This window comes from Falco rusticolus, chromosome 4, assembly GCF_015220075.1.
Source record: "Falco rusticolus isolate bFalRus1 chromosome 4, bFalRus1.pri, whole genome shotgun sequence".
NCBI classification, from domain to species: domain Eukaryota; kingdom Metazoa; phylum Chordata; class Aves; order Falconiformes; family Falconidae; genus Falco; species Falco rusticolus.
In genome coordinates, this window is record NC_051190.1 from 102750133 (window position 1) to 102772335 (window position 22203).

General features: G+C 40.6%; 1 protein-coding gene across 7 annotated transcripts in view; it reads right to left on the reverse strand.

The window, feature by feature from the left end:
- Positions 1–22203, reverse strand: part of RBMS3 (RNA binding motif single stranded interacting protein 3) — a 718180-nt gene that overhangs the window by 588245 nt on the left and 107732 nt on the right. For all 7 annotated transcript variants that reach the window (XM_037383217.1, XM_037383218.1, XM_037383216.1 and 4 more), the window contains one exon: positions 21535–21603. In XM_037383217.1, coding sequence (XP_037239114.1) covers positions 21535–21603 — 69 coding nt within the window. The remainder of the gene's footprint in view (positions 1–21534; positions 21604–22203) is intronic.

Here is a 22203-nt window from a genome sequence, read left to right on the forward strand (position 1 = left end):
ACCGCTGGCCCGCGGGCAACCGGCTGTCCCCCAGCACCGCCCGGCCCTTCCCCGCAGAGCTGCCCCCCAGCAGCCCACCCCCAGCCTGTGCCGGTGTGTGGGGTTGTCCCTCCCCAGGGCAGGACCCTACACTGGCCTTTACAAAAGTTCATTAGCTTCCTTTTTTAACTAGTCCATTGCAGAGACAGAGGTGAGGCTGACCGTCCTGTAGTTTCCTGGGTCTTCTTTTCTGCTCTTTGTGAAGGCTGGACTGACACTGGCTTTCCTCCAGCTCTCAGGCACCTCTCCTGTTCTCCATGACCTTTCAAAGATGATGGAGAATGGCTTCGCAAGAACATTTGCCAGCTCCCTCAACACTCTGGGTTGCATCCCATTGGGGCCCATAGATTTGTAGCTGTCAAGTTTGTCTAAATGATCTAACATGATCCTCCTCAACCAAGCAAGTCTTCCCTTCCCCAGACTTTCTCTCTTGCCTCCAGGGTCTGGGATTCCTGAGGGCTGGCCTTGGCAGTAAAGACTGAAGCAAAGGTGGCATTCAGTAACTCCACCTTCTCTGTATTCTTCAGCACCAAGGCACCCACCTCATTCAACAAGCCCACATTTTCCCCTAATGATCCTTTTCCAACTCATGTACTTGCGGAAGCACTTATTTCCTTTGATATCCATCTCCAGATTTGATTCCAAATGTACCTTAGTCTCCCTTGTTGCATCCCTGCATGTTCTGACAGTGTTCCTATAGTCCTTCCAAGTGGCCTGTCCCTTTTTCCACATTCTGTAAGCTTTCATCTTCTGTTTGAGTCTTGCCAGAAGCTCCTTGCTCATCCATGCAGGCCTCCTGCCGCCCCCCCCCCCCCCACCACACACACTCCCCAGCTTGATTTCTTACTTATAGGGATGCATCCATCTTCAGCCTGGGGGAACTGATGCCTGAATATTAAGCCAGCTCTCTCAGACCTTCCTACCTTCTAGGGCCCTAACCCAAGGTATTGCTCCAAGAAGGTCCTTGAAGAGGCCAAAGTTAGCTCTCCTAAAGTCCAGGGTTAGAATCCTACTTATTGCCCTGTGTCCTCCATGCAGGTACCTGAACTCCACTATGTCATGGTCACTGCAGCCAAGGCTGCCCCCAACCTTCACATCCCCAACCTTCACACCCCCAACCACTCCTCCTTTATTAGTACAAGGTCCAACAGCACACCTTGCCTCGTTAAAAGTTCGTCAGTAGAATATCTTTTGATCAGAAAAGGAAAAAACCCTTCAAATATTTTAAATTGTTAAAGGCATGGATAAAAGGGATAATAAGAGTGGCCCTACTCTTAGTTATGACAGGAGGTTGTCAAAAACATCTGCACATTTTAACAGCAGAGGACCATTAATTCCTAGAAACCCTATACATCATTCAACATACGCCTTCTCAAATATTCAGAAAAATGATGTTTCCAAAGTGCATATATGATGGCAGAATTATATACAAACACTAGCAAAAAAAAAAAGTTCATCTCCCCAAATCCAACTGAAACACAAACCTTGCCTGGAGACCAATAGGGCCAAGGGCTCCTTTTCCTCTCTAAGTACATCTTCACTTGCAACTAGAACAAGCTCTACTCTGGTATTCCTTGCGAGTACTTTGTCAGTACCTATGCTGAATATATTTATTCTCAAAAGAATATCTTCTATTTTGGACTAGAATTTCTTGGGAAACGTGAAGGACTGTAACAGTATTTGTCTACAAACATCATATATTATCACACAAGGAAGCCTGAAACACAAGTGTCAGTATCTACTAACACTACTTACCGCAGTGGAACGGAAAGACTTCTCTCCTACCTCCGCAAAAGACAAGTGGGACCAATACTATCTGAAGTCACACAACTTGAAGTATGAAACTGTATGGGCAGAAGTGTTTTGAATTTCTTTCTCATCAGAGGTTATCCATATGCTCACAGTTCACTAGCAAAAGCACTCATTGGCCAGTTCCTCCACTCTACAGTTCAAACTACTATTAGACCATAAAAATAGTATCACCTCATTGAATCTCACATTTCTTGACTGGTCCTCACAGATGGGCTGTTGCAGCCAGAATCCACTAAATGACAGAAACAGCTTAGCAGCAGTGCCGTAATGAAGCTCAGGCAAAAGAAAGTACATCTGAGTAGAGATACCAGCTCAGTTGTTTTCTCCACTGAAGACTCAGCCTCTGGGTCAGAAAGGATTTTCTACAGTTTGTTCCTGGTATGTTTCAGGCTCAGCTCATAGCATGAATGGGACTGTGAGTGAGCAAAGATGAAGAAGGGAGAGGGGAAGGCCCTTCTACAAGATCAGCAGTAGCAGGTGCCCAAGAAGGAACACAGACGTGAGAAAGAAACATGAGCATTTACAAGCGTAAAAAACTTGTGCGGGGCGGGGGGAAGGGAATTAGACTGTTAAGACTCCAGCCCATTCAGTCTTCCTTTTGTAAGCCTTTTTAATTACGAGGAGCTCCCAGTGGCAAACCATTGTGGAGGAACAGTTTGCAAACCTTTCCGTAATTCCACTTGGATACAGTAGACCTGTCAGAAAAAGCCTCCAGAAAGAGACAGCTGGTGTTCCCATTGCTTAAAAGGTCTCATCATGTGGTTTAGACCAAGTCAGTGGGCTGCTGAGTATCAGAATGTGAGGCTTCATTTCAGTATGCCTAAAGGAGGAAACAAAAGACTGGCAGGAGAAGAGCCAACACACTGTATCAAAAAGATTCCTCATCTCTTGGCCTCCTTTTTAAACTTACTTCTGTTCTAGTCACCAGAAGGAGCAGGTCTGAAAAAAAAAATAAATAAAATTATAGTGCGTTCATTGGAGAACCCGCTTCCTTCCATGAAGGATGCGAGCATCAGGAATTTCCACAAAGTTTTAAAATGTTTTTGCCTGCTCACTTGTCACTTTGGTCAAGTAGCAGAGTTACTGCTAGCACCAAAACTGGCATCACACTGGTCTTATCTCTTGCTTGGTCATGATGGGACTGGTGACCTCCAAATGGTCAGTAGAAAATAGAAGAAAGATCACCCCTCTGAGGATGACAGCCTTTAAAAGAAGTTTTAGGGGTTTTCCTGAAATAGTCCTGGAAGCAATGATTCCAACCTTATTGAGTGCAAGATGCAAATGCCTACCAGGAATTGCACTTTCCTCCCAAGCAATAGAGGCAATGGAAACATCCATGTGAATTTGAGAAGCAGCTGCAACATGTAACACCAGGTTAGAAATCTTCCAGGAATACCAAAGCCATAGGCTGATGGCCTAGTAAAGACATCGAGCTTTGCTTCCAGGCATGATAGTAGGGGACTTAGAAGAGGGAACCTCCCCAGTGTTCAAATACAGGAGGTTACTATAAGATGTAGAGCTGTACCTAGAGTCAAAGAAAAGGAAGCACAGCTGAATGACTTACGTCATAGGCCAAGAGGAACTGATGAGAGAAAGGACAAAGGCACTGCATATAGTAGGTGCAGGAGAGGGTGATGATTGTATACATAGTGACTAAGAGGAGCATCTTCTGGCTTTCAGGGCTCCTGCAAAGCTACAGCCCAGTAAAAACATATCATAACGAACAATAGCAAAATTTCTGACTGACAATAGAGGACAAAAGATATATAGCTGCAAAGACAGGACTCTGAAGAAAATACAGTAACTCCACCAAGAATTAGACATGGGAATTGTCAGCAAACGAGTTCACACTGAACTCCAGGAAGCAGGCATACAAATAAGTCACTGAGTAGAACAGGAAAAGCGTAAAAAGGGGGGGGGGGGGAATGGATTTTGCACAAGATGCAAAGTTAAAAAGTTAAACAGGAATGCAACAAATAAGTACTGTAAAGAAAAGCCATGGAAAAGCCATGACAAAGTTCATAGGAAAGACTTTGCATACAGAATCAAAGCTAATAATTATGACAACAAAATTATACCTATCCTTGCAAACCAAGGGAAAGAACACAGCAGCAAGAGAGCAGGCAGTCTCAAAGGATGAAATATTTTATGCATATGACAAAACTAAAAAGAATGAGAGCAGTTTTAAATCACAGACTAGTATCAACACCAAGGACATGTTTGTGTGCAGCGGGCACAAAATAGATAACACAAGTAAATGGCTCCAGAGACAGCAACGGACATAAGAATTACATCTTCACCTCTTTGCTAGAAACAGCCAGGGAAGTAAAACACAAGATAGAAGAAAAACAATACGAATCTCAGAGTAGAACTATGTATAGGACCATATGCTTGTTGCCCACCCAAAGATTACACTGTTACCTTAACATATATGAGCATTACAACACACCTTTCCCTAAAAAAAAAAAAAAAAGACTAAGTGAATTCAAAGGTTCTATAGCTTTATAAACTGTAAGAACACCTTCTGAAGTTTTTGATTCCACAAATGGTGCTGCAGTTATCCAGCAGTCACAAAGAGGTGGGTCTCACTGAAACTGTGCTAAAAAAACTATCCCAGTCCTGAAATTCTTCAGTGAGGAAAAATAAATAAAATTATTATGGCTAGTCAAGATGAGTAAGAAAATGTGTGGCAGGCCATTCTTAACAGAAGCAGCTTATAAACACTGCAACACCAGAAGAAGCGAGTGCAAGGCAGCTCCTGGGTGACAGTGAGACACATACTCTGCTGCCCGCCAAACGTGCACAACAGTTTGTGCGGTGTTCAGATGCACAAGAACAACCCTCCTAAATACAGCAGATGAAAGGTCAGTTGACAAGGAGGTTAAGCGGTTACTTGCATTAATAGGACAACATAGAACTTCCTGGTTTTAACAGAACATTAAACAGCTTATGTATATAAAGCATTTATCTTCTACTCCTCAGTGTTTTTGAGAGATCTCTCTCACAGGTGACAAGTCTACCAATATGTAAGGCCTATAGCAGTACAACACAGCATGGATTATTTTTTTCTGGAAGCACGTGATGAAAGCATGAGAAAGAGCAAAGCAAAGCCTGGATGTTAAACTGTTTTGACTATCTCCCTTTTAACATTTAACTGTGAATGAAATGAAAATAACTAAAAAATAAAGCTGCATTTAATCTGAAAAGGTGAGGAGAGGAGAATAATTTTAGGTCAGAAACTGGACTTTATTGAAGTTATTTTAGTAGAAATTAACAATTATTTTCAATCCAAACCTTCCATGAAGCTTGAAAAAAAACTAACAAAACCTTCCCATTTAAAAGGACATATAACCATCACTTGATGTATACAGTACCTAAGAAAGAATGCAAATATATCAATGCTTTATTTACGCAGCATATTCTACAAGGTCTGACCGGGTATTAATTAACACATGAAAATGTCCAGTGTACTTAACTAATTAGAGCCAAAGACAGATTATGTAATCCCAAATTCAAGCCTTGGGGTATGTAAAGACATGCCCTCAATATGCTGCTGAAAGATAAAGACAGTGCTTGTGGTATATGAGTTATAAGCCCCCCACAGCACAGCACACTGCATTCCATGATCTCCACTACTCTGCTCGTGCGCTGCAGCAGAAGTGGGGGAACACAAGCCTGCTCTCAGCAACACGCATTTGCGGTTGCATACAGGCTGCTAGTGAAACAATATGCTGCTTTACAGAAATGCAGATCTGCTATCAAATGCCTTTTTCCTTCTTTTTCAGTTGTTAGCTGCTAAGCCACAGGAAACATCATGCCTGTGTGTCTGATTGCTGCAAGGGTATAAGAAAGCACCTTTGAAGTGTCATAATCTGTAATTTAAACCTGTAATACATCCTTAAACAATACACTGCAACATTCCTTTACAGGCAGAAGAGGTTTTCCTTACACACACGTTTAGTTGGGAGAAAAATTCTCTTTTTAAGTGAATTTCAACACATGAACTAACTAACATTAGCAGAGATTAGCGGTCTAAAACACACACCAGAGGACCTGTATTTACAGTGAGCTAGATGAATTCTGACACAGATGGTAACAGCTAGGACATCTGACATTACAAATGATACCGTGTCCTTAAACAAATTCCATTATGCTCAGGTATGTATTGAGCTGCAGTTGTTTCAGATAACAAAGTGACCTTTCTGCCATATGTGGTTTGATACTTAAGCAAAGCAGGAGAAATTAAAGACAAAGTACCAGCCTTCACTTTGAATTTTGCCTTCCCTTCTCCATTTCTTTCACATGCATGATGAAGTATAAAAAGCACATACAATAAACCACCATCAAGCTTTCAGTACTCTGCTCACCAGCATGCAAGTGGGATTTCATTCGCATTCAGTAACGCTGTGCAGGGATCAGACTCAATTAAACCACTCACGCTTTTTAGAATTCTCTATGGCTTTCCTCTGAGAGAATTATCACAGTGCAATCAGACCACATCCTCGCCAAGAAAGTAGTCCAGAAACAAGAATATGCCATGCTGTGTTTCTAAATTACTGCAAGAAGCTGAGTAAGCAACATATTAGCTGAACAGGAAGCCAGACATTTGAAAATACAATTACTGCAATGTTAATATGTCACTGTCGCTGATCTGGATTGTAGAGTTGCCTTCACAAAGACAAAGTGGCCAAAAGTGATAGCTATGAAATGAAACAGGTGGGAAACTGTTACATGACTGGCACTGGGGGGCTGTGTGTGTCTCAATCATCGCTGATATGTTTATATATATATATGTTTATATAAATATATATAAATTTATTTTACACCTCGTCAAAACATCAAGCAAAACCCCACTACACACAAACTTGTTTGAAGCTTTGGATTCTCCCCTGAAAAATCTCGCTCCGATCATCTGTATACATCAGAAGCAGCTCTAGGTAACTCCAAAGCATAGTTTTACCGAACTGAGGCAAGCACCAAGGGCCTGGTTTAGAAGCGGTTTAAGATTTAATGCTTCTGCCTCCTTGTGGCAGACGCTGGAATGAGCCTCCCTCAAGAGTCAGCTCAGCCGCAAACGCACGTCAGCTCTGAAAAACACAGGAGCGTTGGCTCTCCTATAAAATCCTCGGAAAGCAGCTTAGAGTTAATTTTTTAACGGAGTGAGAAACCACAATAAGTTGAAGGACAAAAAGCAGCAAGGAAAAAAACCTCACTGGGAAGTTTGTGGGGTTCTCCCCCCCTCTTTCCAAGTTTGTGGCTGTTAGCAAACCTCTTCAGGCACCAGCTCCAGGGAGAGCAAAGCTGAGCAGGATCCCAGTACTCATCCAGAGCAAGCTGAGCCCGAAGTTATCCAGCTTTCTGAACGTTGACTTTACCTCACTTACCCTTCATAAACGTTGTGTGTGAATAGGTGGCTTTGATATGGAAAGCCTTACGTTGCCTGAGACTCGGTCTGTGTGATGCTTACCTCTTTTTGCTATATTGACAAACACAATATGCCCTGGTGATGGATTATTGTCACACTGCAGCAGAAACTGGAAGAGTTGGCCTGCCCTACACATAAAAATTATTCTGTATAACCTAACACAGCCTTCACTTTTGGGATACATCACACAACATGCATTTAAGTAACAACAGAACAGCTCTAGCAATTCAGAGTAAAGGTCCACGTGAGTACTATACTCCTCCAGACCTGAGAGCAGCAACTGCTTCAAGAAAATGTACAAGAAACAGTGCTAGCCTGGAGTAGCACTCCTCCAGAGTAGGTAATCCTGTCTTCTGACCCCTACTACATCGACAGCTTTCAGAGACAAGACTTTGATATGCATCATTATGCTGAATAAACCTCAGCAGACATTTTTGTCAGGTCTTGTTTTATCATGTTGAACCTATCCAACTTTCTGCATCTACAATACCACATGGCAGTGAGCCTCCGCATTATTTATTCCTTCCGTGAGAACAATCTTCCTTTTGTTCTGGAACAGATTGCCTAATCACTGCTTTGTGGGGTCCTGAGAAGTCAGAGAACAGGAGATGGATTCTGTTAGGTTCTTCCACATAACCGTTATTTCATATAACCCCCTAAAACTTTCTCAGTGCAGTTAAGCTTTCGGCCTACTCTGCCCAAGCACTTTTTAATTGCTAGAACTGTACCACCCCACTATTATTCTGCTTTTTCAGGTCATTTATGAATGCAGTGATCATAGGCGCAAGAACCAATCTGCACCCCAATGGCAACTTTTCCCTGCTGTGGAAAAGGATAATTTTTCCTACCCTTTCAACATCTTATTAATCCACAGAATGACCTTTCCTCATGAGAATTTAGTGAGTTTTTCAGTTTTAGGCACCAGTCAAGGACTCCAGCCAGGCTGTTTTAACACTGAAACCCAAGTACGCTGCAGGATACATACCACTGAGCTAGATATCTCCCAGTTCCTTGATAGAGTTCATGCAGATGCTCACCTTCCCTCAGAAGATGCCCTTATATCACTTCTAAATTACAGAAGTGTCCGTACTGGTTGCAAGTTTGATATATATGACCTCAGCACCTCTTTGGGAGACTGGCATCATATTCAACATCTCCAAGACAAGTGACAAAGTATAGGCTGAAGCTGGAAGTTTGGTGGTTTCAGTTTACTTTACTTGCGGCTCTTAAGCAAGCCCAAACAATAGCTGTAGTACTCTTGTATTCAGGGACCAAAATGGAGTAATTCTTGAGAAACATCATATAAAGGGCAATATGGGAGAAAGACTGAAAGACTCAAAATTCATTCTGCGGATGCTTCTATACTGTAGTGGGAAAAAGTACATAAGGCATAAAAAAAAACCAATACAGCCTGTGAGTCCCTAAATAAAACCTTTCTCACTGAAGACAAAAAAAAAAAAAAAATCCCTGCAACCTTAAACATGAGGGAACTCTGGAACAGTTCTAGCACAAGAGTAACCACTTAACTGTGACATGAGAACACTCCAGTTCATAAGCATTTCCCATACCAGTCAAAACACATGGCCTTCTATGATTCATTTCTCATACTTCTTAATACAGCTATATCAACAGTTTTACAGCCATTATTATAGGCAGGATTTCAGATTAATACTTGTGCTGCAAAGGCTGGTAGCCCCTATTGCTTAATAATCATAAAATGTCTTGGATCCTGTATTTGGGAAATAACATTAGAGAAGAAACTATACTAAGTTATAGTTTATAAGTTATATATATAACTAAGAAGTTAGGAGAAGACTCTGGATTTTAAAAAGAGCAAGTTTAAGATAGGTATCTGCTTCAGCATGCAATTTAGTTATTTGAATAACAGACTGAAATCAAAGGATGTCAGACTATTGTGCTGTGACAAAAGACTTGGACCTACTTACTAGAACTGCAAACAAGTAGCCAAAGGGCATGGAAAGCCTTTCATTTTGAACTGGCTGTTTATGGTGGCCAGGTCAGAACTTAATGCTATTTTCAGTTAATTTTCCATTGTCACGTTTCCAAATTAAGTGTTTTGGTACAACATTCCCAGATAAAAATCAACCTGTAGAAATTTATAAAAACAAACATTAGATGACATCCACCTCTGAGAACACTTCACAACCCACAGTTTGTTAATATGTAGTAATTTAATATGAATGTTCCCTGTTCTGTGCAGTAGGCAACACAAGCGATTGAAGTTCGAGGGTAATATTTATTTTGCCAAACTGTAAACTAACTCTAGGATTCACACTTTCCCCTAATGAAGCACAAGATCTCCTAAATGACTCCTGCAATGTCCTCTTCTGGCCAGTTCATGTTTTTATTTTTTACTATCAGATACCCATAGTATGCTTCACTAAGTATCACAGAGAAACTCCTCCTTCAGAAGTTCACAGGGTAGTATGAGGAGGTGTACTACACTAATTCTTTAAGGGAGATAAAGCTACAATAATACTGTTATCTAAAGGAATCTAAACAGAGCTTGCTGGCCTACTGCACAGGGTGTCCTACTACAAGGAAGAAGTATTCTTCCATTTTCTCCTTGTATGGTCTATTTTCAGTTCAATACAGCTAGATTTCCACTGAGACCATAACATCATCTGTTTATGTATTCTGTCAAGTGTTCCCAGGACCTACTTGAATTGTTTTTCTAAGTGTAGGGCCTCTGCTGTAGGTCCTCAAATGAAGTGCGCGCAATATTGATCAAAGTCCTGCTTGCACTCCATGCAAGATTCAATATATTCCTATTAGACGGATACAAGCAGAGCTTGATCTTTAGCAGGATAAGCAAGCACTGTACTGCAGGAGACTATAAAGCTCAGTTGTTCTAAGTGGCTTAGAGTTTTATCTAGTCTTTGGAGACCCATCTACAAGTCACTGGGAGGATTAACATTTCCCCGCCCCCCTCCCCCCCCCCCCCCCCCTACAGTCAGCCATGGTTATGGAGGCACAGAGCACAACCTTGCTTACTATTTTCACTGCCCACAAATGTAAATCATGAAGAGAACGTTTGTGTGCTTTAAGTCTAAGACATTATCATACTCTGCCAGATTACCATTTTCCGCCACAAGTTTTGGATGGGTACATTAGCAATCTGCACACCATTTTCCCTTCTTAATCTTGCAACTATCCAATTAACACCTGCATTTTAACCTGTCCATGAAGAGGGATTCAAATCAATCTCAGCCATCGCGGTACTGTCACTCATTCAATACAATTAAGGTGCTTTCCCCATGTAAGCACCATTCATACTTCACAGCAGCAGAAACCAACTAACTGTTTTGTTAGTCAGGTTCTTCTTACACTGTTCATCAAACTTCAGTGTTTCCATTGAAGCCTGTAGGATTTCTGTTTTCACTGCTGTAGCCTTTTCAATAGCTTGTTAGTGGCTTTTCCTTCATTTTTGAATGTTTAATTCAAGATTGCACTCCTGTTGAAATTTTCCCCTGCCACATTAATAATTATCTTTCACATCCACTACAGCTGAAACAAGAAATACAGTGGATTTATTACAATACCTAAGCCAAGCTTATAAAGAATCGCATTATCTAGTTCTTTGCCTGCATTAACCCTATTTCAGCTTCTGTCTTAGAAGAGCCATATATTTCATTTAGACTGGAATTAGGGTCCTGGCCCCCAGCATCAGTGAACTTTGAGGTATTATTGCAAGTTATTTGTAGGGTTTTGGCTTTTTTTAACAACCCCATCCCCCAAATGCATGAAACATTGGTGCTTACTAAAAAAATCCCAGTCAAAGCTGACAGCCTACTTCTTAGATAGTGTGATGGTCACCATACAGAATGTTCTCAGACACTGGCAGAACAGCAGGGTACTAAAGACAATCATCATGGACCTTTGAAACAGAACTCTTCAGCAAGATACCAAGAACACATCAAGAAATTCTCAAAGAATTTACCTCTAAGTCTAAAAGCTGGTCATCAGGATAACACAAGGGTTCTAGATATGCTGGCAGGACCATCACTCTGAACCTCATGTCAAACTCAGTTGCAGATATAAAAGTCTCATTTTCTTTCTAGCACCACATTCCTGTGTCTCAGGTAACTTCCACCAATGCTTGGCATCAACCAGTGATTAACTGAGTCACTGTTAACACAGAATGGCAAAAAAAAAAAAAAAAAACACAAACCCTGTCATTTCCTGAGAAGTACAGTTTGATTCCAAATATCAGCATAGCTTGATTGAACAAAAAAGGAGAACTCATACAATCAAGACCTTAACTCAGTAGGCAACTGATCTGTACCCCGAAATGTGAGGATTAGTAAGCATCCTGATATAACCAAGTGTTACTGCTGTTCAATGACTATTCAAGCTTATGTAGAGCCATGTAGTAGACGGCAGGGCTCTCAAACTGCTGAAATAAAACTGAAATACTGAGGTCTCTAATTAATGAAAGATTCTTAGCCAAAACCAGCTCCAAGATTAGACAAAGTGAGAGTCCACATTAAGAAAACAACCCAGGACAAACAGACTGACTTTAAAGACAGAGTATCTGTTCTCTGACAGATTTAAAATGAATTGTATCTGCTGAGGAACTGGTCCATATGTTTGAGAGGTATTTTCCAACTCCAGCTTTTATGATTCATACATAGATTGCAATTTCATTGCTACAGGGTAAATACATTTTAAATTAGACTATATAAAGAAGCTCTAAAGTTGCCATGACAGTTGCAGCAAAATGCCTTGTCGTTTCTCATCACAAAGCATAACCTATCTTTATAACCAAATTAGCTTTTTCAGCTATTCCACCAAATGTAGCCTGCAGATCTATTTTTGTTGATCCACCAATTGTTTCTTTCAGATTTGCATGGTTAATGATCAAATACAATGATCATCATTTAGAATATTAAAACAATCCATCAGCTAGCTTTGTTCTCTTTCATGTGAAACACAGGAAAGGTGAAAGGTTTTAGAGAACTTTTTGTCAGGACCTTGTTTAGAAAGGCAGAGAAACAGTTCTATGCCACCAGCCCTGATCTGACTGTCTTCCCTAGACCTGCCCCTGGACACAGCTCAATGCCAGCTGTTTCTCCTCCAAAGGTTAGCCCTACCCCTTGGCTAATGTTTGCTCTGGAAAAATCATCAACTCCTTTGTTAGTGCAGCTGATGGTGGATCCAGCCATGGTCTCTTGGTTGCATTTCCTTTCCAGATTTAAGGCTTCAGGAGTATGAAAGATGAGAGGCACAAAGAGCAGAGTCCATCTGTTACTTTTGAATAATGGGTGAGGGGTGGGGGGCAAAAGTCTTCTAAAAATAACTTAAACTTCTGCTCCCACTTATCTTCCAATCTTTAAAAGCATGGGAACACTAAAGGCGGGGGTGGGGGGGAGAACGGGCGAGTGACACACAGTAGTATGCATGTGGGTTGCAACTTGTCATACTAATTATCTTTTGCATCAAATTGATTTCATTAACCAGAGAGCAGAACTTTTAAAAATCTCCATGAACTGTTCATTCCAGAAACAATTAAATCGAAAGTAAGAAGAATGATGAATTGCTGACAAGTGTTAAAACATCATCTGCAGGCAGCTTCTTTTTTCTTTTAAGAAGATGTCATAGCAAAGTCAAACGCAAGAAAACTACAAGAGAAGGTATCAAATGACATTTAATAGAACATGAGGCAAGATGGCAATGTGTAAAATCCTTTGTCAATCTTTGTTATTAGTCAATGTGCACACATCAGGGATACTACGGACAGTGTAATGGAAAGACCCCACTGTAAGATTATGTACTGCTTCAAACAATATTATCTAACAAAAAATTATCAGACAAGATCTGAACCTTGAGAAGAGTCAGGAATAATGTTTCTAGATGCAGCAAGGAGATAGTTTCCTTAAAAGACTTAAAGATTTAGAGAGTTCTGAATTCAATCAAACCAATATAGAATTTTGTTAGAATTCAATGGTGTAGCTGTGTGAACAACAAAACCAATTAAGCCTGATAGTGAACGTATACGTGTCTTGCAGCTGATTGACTTTAATTGAATTATTCCTTAAGCTCTGGGGTGAGCTCATCCCTTAACCAGAAAATCTGCACAGGAGAAAAAGTTTAGCCTCATTCTTGAAAAAACACAGACACCAACAACTGAGTCTTTTGCCCCATTGTTAGGGAATCCATCACATCGTTCTCTCCATGAATTGCCTGCTGGCTAGTGAAGGATGATCTCATGCTTTCCTTTGGTGCAGCACCACCAGCCTCTCTCCTCTGCTGCGTTTTTACAATTTGCGGAAGAACTTCGTATCTCTGGAAGATGCAATAAACTTGTACCCTTCCTTTTCTTCACCGAGATCAGTCAAAAAAGGCCAAGTTACAGGGAGCAGTCAGCACTCGCAGACAGAACATCAATAAGCTTCATTCAGCAAGAAAAACAGGCGAAAGTTATGCGAGGAATTTCCAGGAAGTTCTCCAATTGACACTCTGCAGTTTTGAGGTGAAGTTTCTGAAAGGGGTAGGGCACCTTTCGGTGACAATTCAAGATGTGACACAGGGAGAATTCTGGCTTTATTGGTTTAGCATTAGTAGAATCCTATTGGTTTCAGGGTGGGTTGGTTTTTTTTAATCTTCTAAAATTCACTTTCTAGGAAAAAAATACTTCTGAGTGACAAAATAAGTGCAGCTTACAGATACTTTGTGGAAATGTTTCATGTCTATAGAAGTCATTACAAATGCTGTCACTTCCCTTCATCCCCAGCACACATACTTCTCTAGGCTCTACTCTGAGCACACTGAGTAGATACTTAACATGATACACTCATTTGGTATTTGTCATCAAAAATAATGACGTAACAACAAAAATAATGACGTGAACAGAATAAAAAAGCTAGCTGGTCTAGAAAAAAAATCCTATTATGGCAGCTGTTTAAAAACATCATTTTGAACTAAAACGTTTTTATACTGCATGCTGATTTTAAGATTAGCCAGGGTATAGATGGAATCTTCTGAACCTCAACTTGAAAGTGCAACAAAATACCAGCAGTATCTCTGACTGAGTAATGATGAGAAAGGAAACCCATTGTATTTTCCTCTCATACTTGCAGAAGAGAACACAATGCCGCATCTTAGAAGAGTCCTCTTATGTATCCGTAACCATTAGACCTAAATTTTCAGGTTTATACACCATAATCAGGAGAAATTTAGCATAAATAATTTACCAAGACTTAGGTCACCATAACTTCTACAGAGCATGCACTCTCCAGACTTTTGAGCATTGTAATACTAGACTCACATAGTTGTTGTGTAATGAGAACTAATGCCCAAATATCATGTTTGGTGAAGGATATATATATATATATCTCTATATATATATCCATCTTCAACCTACGGAGTGGTCTAAAGGGACCAGTTATATAGATTGCAGAGGACAGTTGACCTGTGTGTTGTCATTTACACTAACCATGAAGCATAAGCCTAACTTCTAAACATAAGTTTTAGCTTCTTTCTAAAGATACACAACTGCTACCATAGCAGGATGAAGACCACTGACGCTATCAGATACAAAGGGTCTCTCCACAAGCACCAAGAGAAAGAATGGGGTCAGACCTTATCTACTGCCATTGCTTCCCTCCAGGCACAGGGTCTCATCCTGCTTGCAACTTACAAAATAACTTTACATCCAATTCAGTAGGCTTCTTGGTAATTTTTCAAACACAAGAGGTACCATACTGGGAGGAGCAACCTTCGAATAACGCTATGTACATTTACTCATATTCTGCCACTGACCAGAAGTTTCCTTTTTTAGTTCCTTTCTTACTTTGCTTTAAAAACACCTTAGCTTTTCAAAGCAAAGTTTATGTTGTACTTTGCTTGGCAACAGATATAGCAGCTCCTGAGTCTCATTTGGTTGAGTTATCGTCATGCAACAAAAATAGCTTACACATCTTGCTGTACCTATGCATTTGGCTGAGTAGCCAACCCAGTGTGCCGCTCTCTCTTGTTGCTTGCATAGCAGTCACAAAGATTAACAGGTCTGCTCTGCCCTTGCCAGTGACCTTGGTGAAGTCAGGTTTGTCAGCGCAGCTTGCAGATTCCCACTGCTTTAAAAACAGATGCCAGGTTCAATCCTCCCTTATGATGTCTTACCAAAAGCAACATGCTAGAAGCAGCAGCCCACAGATTTTACTGAGGAATCATCAAACTTTGAAGACAAGCAGGGCCTTTAACACTTCCAGTTGACTGGAAGAAACCAGCAACCTCTAGCAGGAGAAATGAGCAAGTGCTACAAGATATGAGACACACAAGAAAAAACTGTCCATGAGTCAGGGTTGTACTTGATTCGGCTACCTACTACACAGGTCAGTCTTTATTAATAGCAGACAAGATCCCACAAAGCTATAATATGCATAATGCGGCATATGCTACGAATGTAGTAACAGCAGCAAACTTGGTGCATTGACCACAGATACTTGATTTTTCCAGTCCTTCTTCCAATACTTCTTTTACACATCATGCCTTACAAGTACTTTAACTAGCTAAACTTGCTTCTGCAAGGCACTGCCTCCACCTCAAACTCAAGTTTAATGAAGTATCTGAGGCAAGCCTAACAAAGGCTTGTTGAAATTCACTGCGTTGATTTCACAGCATGTCAAAACAACGTTAAGAATTCAGGTTTTTTTTCATTCCATATTTGATTTTATCCCATATGATATCCCATTTATCCAATGATGATTTAAACCCAAATGTAACTAGGATCAAAGTGCAATAAGAACCAAGTTCAAATGTTGTAAAACTACGATGATGTATGGTACAGAGGTATATATAGTTCTGAGAAGATGTATTATGGAAAGGAGGTATTTAGGGATTTTACACATATGTCAATTTTTTGCAAAACTGACAAATTTCCCTCATTAACTCCGATGAAGCCCACTGAATTTTGCTACAGTTTTTTGGTTATATGCCAAGTGCCAGGAGGCAGTGACATATTTCTGTTGCTTGGGTTGTCTGGTCTGCTTTTGGAAAATTGCCAGAACTCATTTGACCTTTATAATAAGGTTTAACCCTAGTAGTTGGACTAAGATACTCATTTAGATAAGCAGACTGGTCCAGCTCAAACCTAGGTCAACAGTGAAGGAACGCTGTTGCCATTTGACAGCTGTTCAGTGGCTTCTGGGAAAATCGTTGGTGTTCTCAGTACATTTTCTAGTGGACAGGCACTTAACCTGAAGTTTACTGCCACAGTTTGCAGTGCTCAGCAGAAAGGCCAACAGCTGAGTCATCAGGGAGACAGTGACTTTCTTAATACTGACTTTTTCCAAGTCAGACTTGAGGCACTGAAGGGAAAAAGCCTAAAGAAGATTCAGAACAGGCAAATACAGAAATCTTTATAGTATTTAGAACTAGGCATCTTCCAACAGCTTAAAACAAAAGTCACTTCACAGGAATGGATCTTTTGAGCCATGGCTAACAAGCACTCCTATAACCTTTGTGTTCAGAAAACATGCCAGATCCCATAACGGAAACTCACCACTCCTCATCTCTCTGCTCTAACAGGTAATTAATTCCACCTGCAGGTCCCTGTTATTTTGGATACAAGCAGGCAGCAACAATCCCAGCTACTACTGGTCGAAGCACTCCAGCTACTACCAGTAGCCATACCTGGGATGCTTCTTAAAACTAAATAAATGCTCTATTTTTATACCAAATGATTGATCACAAGGTTCATTTTGACCTCAGGCACTGTGAAAGAGACTACTGAACTGACAGCTCTGTATAATTATCTGCTTATCAACACATTACTGCTCCAACACATATACAGGAAGAATAAAAGTGCAAAAACAAGGCAAGGGGAAAGCAGGGACACACACATAACAGGCAGGAAACAAGACAGCTAAGTTATATACACTGAAATATCTGACCTGGAATTCAGTGAAACAGCTGCTACAGAAAAGCTGGAATATCATCCTCCCTAGCTTCCATTTTCTTGACTGGTATTTCCATCATCTCAATCATGAAGAAGCTGTATTATAAACTATCACATAGAGTGGTAGAAGAATTGGCATATTTGAAATGTAGATCTTACACTGAATGTTTACCAACATCCACTGTCTGTTCCAATTCCTCTAAGAAAACCGCTAACCACTGGGTACTAAAACATAGTACTTATTTCTATGTTTAAAGAGCAGGATATTGAAGTAAAAAAAACCCAACACATTCTGATCTTGATTAAGGCACTGATGCCAAGTTCAGCAACGGACAAAGCTTTGACTATCTGCAAGAAACCAAGAAGCTTGCGCTGCCAACACCAGAAAGCCACAGCAATTGTAACAAAGCAGCAGCAGCACCAGACAGAGGAACATTATGGAAGTTTAGCCGAGAGCCCTCCTGTCCTGCAGCCCATTCGACATACTTCCACTTTCTGCATTTTTACTTCGTTAGCTATTAAGCTAATGCCTTGCTAATAGATACAGGGAGGGGAAAGATGCTGAAGTGTTCTATATTATTTTTAATGGCATTTAAGACGCAGCAATTACTCTTTGGGCTCATTTAGCACCTAATAGTAAAGATGCAGTCATATCTTTCTAGAAGGTAATATAATCTAAGCGTGTCTAAAGATACTTCTGCTAACAACCCTTGCGCAAGAGACCTGGAATATTGTCACAAAGGTGCCAGCCAACAGTGAGGACCAAATAGTCAGACTTGATGGGCTAGCTCCCTAGAGTGTGCCCATGAGCAAGAAAAGACAGCCTATCTCTGTCTTCTGCTTGCATATAAAGTGGATTTACTTGCAAGATCTGTTTAGGTGCTACCCACTTTTTGCCTCTCATCAACATAAGCAAGTTAGGACAATGGTTGGTTGGTTGTTCCAGCCTTTCTTTTAAGACACTTCACTTACGGTTACTTTCAGTGCTTCAACTTTAGGTTTGTATCTGAGATACTGCATTTCTTCTGTTTTTCTAAGAAACAATTCTTTTTTTCTTTCTTTTTCATTTTTACATCTACTTTGACTACACCAACCCAAGAGTTTCCACGTCATTGCTAGTAATGAGAGAATTGTTAATGTTAAAACTGCTTCTAGGGACATCTGAGCTGCAATACCAAGTGTCTTGCGTCCCACCCTGCCTGTCTACCTATGATTCCTAATGAGACACAGACTGTCCCACACATGGATGTGCCATTACTATAAGACACTCTGCCTTGGCTGCCATCCCACTCGGCAAAAGCAGCGGCATGTTAGGAATCAGCTATATCATTGTGCCTGATAAAGTGCCACTTCCTCCTTCATTTTCATCAGCAGTAAGAGCCAGTTGCACTTCAGAAAGCACACACAGTCTGCAGAGTACCACAGAAGGACTAAGTTCACTTCAGAGCTTCTCACAAAATTGCTGCAGACTTCTTGACACATCAAGTGATGCCACTAGCCAAGAATGGCAGCACAGGCAATTCCAGCTCATTAGCATCAGCTTGTATCTTCTTGATTCTATCCCTCAAGCCAGTTTAGCACATCTGAAGGCAGTAAGGTCCAACACAACCCCCTGGATGCCAATTCAGACGCTGAAATTTGGTTTGGCTTCCCTGCCCAACCCTCAGTCCTTTAATTCAGTAGATTAATTCCTTGGCTCCAAGAAAGATCAACTTTTTATACTATTGGCTTCTTATTCTGACATTGAGAAAGTAAAGTGCTTGAGAAAAAGCTAGCGTGAAGCAGGTAGTAATGCTTCTTTCCCAGGGCAGTCAGAAGGAACCTCTTAATCAAGTTTTAAAGACGCCTCCCCTGCAACAAGACACTTTCCCAGGCTCAGGAAGCAGGAAAAAAAATTTCTCTCAACAGCTTCACATCAAAACAAAACCCCAAACCTGAGCACACAAATTCCACATGTCCATGAGAGCAATGGGTTAATAGGAACTTATTAAAAACCTTCCGCAGATAGTGTATTTGAGATAGATAAACATGCTTCAGCTTAGACAATACAAAATATAAGTATGTCTGGGTAGTACAAAGCAAAATAAGTCCGTGAAAAATGTGTTATTTTCAGCAAATCATTGACCCCACCTGCAAAACACCTTTCAAATCTCTCACCCAATGGACCTTCAAACTTCACACAGATAGAGAAAATGAAAAAAGAAAACTTGGGGGAGGGAAGGAGGAAATCAATTTAACTTTTAACATTTCTTAGATGCATCAAAGGTCTCAGCCATGTAGTTCTATTAGGCTTCTGTGTGAATTCTTGTAAGATGTATGTGGAAAAGCCTTCACTGGGTTCACTGCATGAGACTGAAGAAAATGCAGACAATATGAATTCGAACTTTAATCTTTTTCTTTCCTGGAAAGCCATCTTCAAAGAAAATGTTTAAATAAACTATATATAGATGCTGGCAAGTTGTAAGGCTGAATACAAGTCTCTGATCCAATACACATATTTTGCCACTCAGCTCATGAGAGTGCACAGCAGTGTTCGGGTCTCCCAAACTGAACTGCAGCATGGCTATACAGCCTCACAGTTGGTACAGGTATTTGTAATATCCGTGAGGCAAGTTTACAAGCTTATTAAACCCAGAACACAGAATACAAAAGCTTACAATAAACAAGGATGAAAAAGAAAAGATTAGGAGTGTAAACGACAAAGGAAGATGAGATTAAAATGTGTGTGGGACAACACAGGTGGAAGAAAGTTACCACAGGCATGCTTTAATACAGCACGACAATTTTTTTTCCTGCAGATGCTGGATGGTCTAGACATACTTTCAAAAACATTCCTGGTAGTTAATCCCTTGACTCTGCTAGTGATTTGACAGGGTTGTAACATTACGAACAATCTTTATTATGTACTTATCTTCCCCTCCCTCCTCAAAAAAGAAATCAAGCCTGTAGAGCATAAAGTGCTTTTCATACTATTTGTTAGGATGATCTCCTTCTGACTTAGGAATGCATCTCCCATTAACATTAATGGGCAACTGCAGACACAGAAAAAGGGGAACAGTCATTACTGTTTCAGCCTTGTACATGTTAGTGATAAGATACTCCATGAACTTTTTCTTGCTTGCTGTCTGATCCCTTAGCATGGGGCAAGCAATAACCACTGAAAAGAATTAACCTTCTGCCTACATAGCCTTCATTTTCACCCCCACAACAGTGAAAATTCCATATTCAAAAAGTGAAAGAAAAAAAAGTTGCAAACCTTAGTAAGCAAAAAAAAGAACATACTTCTATATGGAGAGGAGGCACGAGACTCAAAATATTTTGTGAAAGCAGAACTACTAAGACTGGAAGGATGGTGACATAGATAGCTAACAGCCCATGAAGCATTTAGCCACCTTCTTTCCCTTCATAATTTGACTACAAATAAAATTGATAGTTTCTTTGGCTTTAGTTTTCCAGGCCACAGCTCATGTTGCTGAGGTTTCCCCTCTTAGTGCATACACGTCCTTCAAAAAACAAAAATCCAGTACATCAGTTCAAGAATTTGCTCACCAGGATAACTTAAATTTTTCATAACATCAAGGGCAAGGGTGTTTGAGAGGAAATGAATGTACAAAGAGGTCAGAAAGAAACAAAAGTAGAAGTTGGGGGAAAGCAATATTTATAGGGTCAATACTGAACAAACACTTGAAGAGTTTTTAAAGACGAAGTTGCCTTAGTTGACACACGTTGTTCTTTGATCACAAAGCAAGCCATGTCATTGTCTGTACGCAAAAAAAGGTCCTTTGGTTTTGATGAAGTAACAGAAACCCTAAATACCATTCAAATTCATTCAATAAAAAAAATCACTGCCAATAATACTGCTTCCTGGCTATCACCAAACAGCTTTCTAGCTTCAGGCTGGGCTTATAACAAGTTTTCCTGAAATTTTTGGCCATTATAACCACTTCACAACTCTGTTGTTTAAAGTAGTGCAAAGAATATTGGCTGGGGGTAGGCAGCACGGGAGAACATGACTTCACACATTGCCAAAGAGCATCAAACACTTCTAACTTAAGTGACAAGACACAAACAATAGAGGGATCCAGCCATAATAACCATTCCCGACAACCTACAGAGGGGCACCACTGCACTGAATGAGTCACAGCTGTATAAGCCTCCTCCCTAAGCGGCAACTGCATCTAACAGTTTGCCACAGGATATCCTGCAACAACCTGAAATTAGCATGACCTAGTCGGGCTAATACAGGTAGGAAACACTATTGGATCCCTTCACAGATTGATTTTAAAAGGAAGCATGTATCAACCTGAGCTTCATATCTATTTTGACAAGGGCATATTACCTGATGGGGCTGTGAACTGGACCATCTGCTGTAGGAAGGAGCACCAGAAGTCTTGTTGGCTGTAGTTCTCTGCAAAATAAAAAGATAGACATGTCAAGTAATCACCAACATCTCCATCATAACAGTCAGCTTCACCAATCTCAACTATGTAAGCTCCCACAATAAAAAAAAAAATAAACAAAACCATCAAAAAACTACAAATACAATACATTAGCATTAAAATCAGAGATGAGGGTATGCTGAATTTGCCAGTAATGTTGCCTCAACTTCTGTGTGTCACCTAGATGCCAAATTTAAACGCTGATCCCTAACCTAAACTGGGGCTGCAAAGCACCACCTTCCAACCAGGTAATTTACTCAGATTAAGCAAACATGCTCTAAATGGAAAAACAACTGACATCCTCTACCGGTGTGGCACATGAAGGCACAGACCCCAAGTCAGTGAAGAAGTATGATCCTTTATTGCATACGTAAGTGCTGGTCATATGCGATCACTTATCTAACCAAGTTCTGCCCTGGAATATGCCTACATGCAGCAAAGCACCTTTGCAGCCAGCTCACGCTCCACCAAGCCGTCTACTCCTTCCAAGCTCATCTAAGGAGGTCTCTTCTTCCCAGACCAGGATTTAAGCTGGGGGGGGGGCTTTGGGCATGCCCCTCATTGGGAGG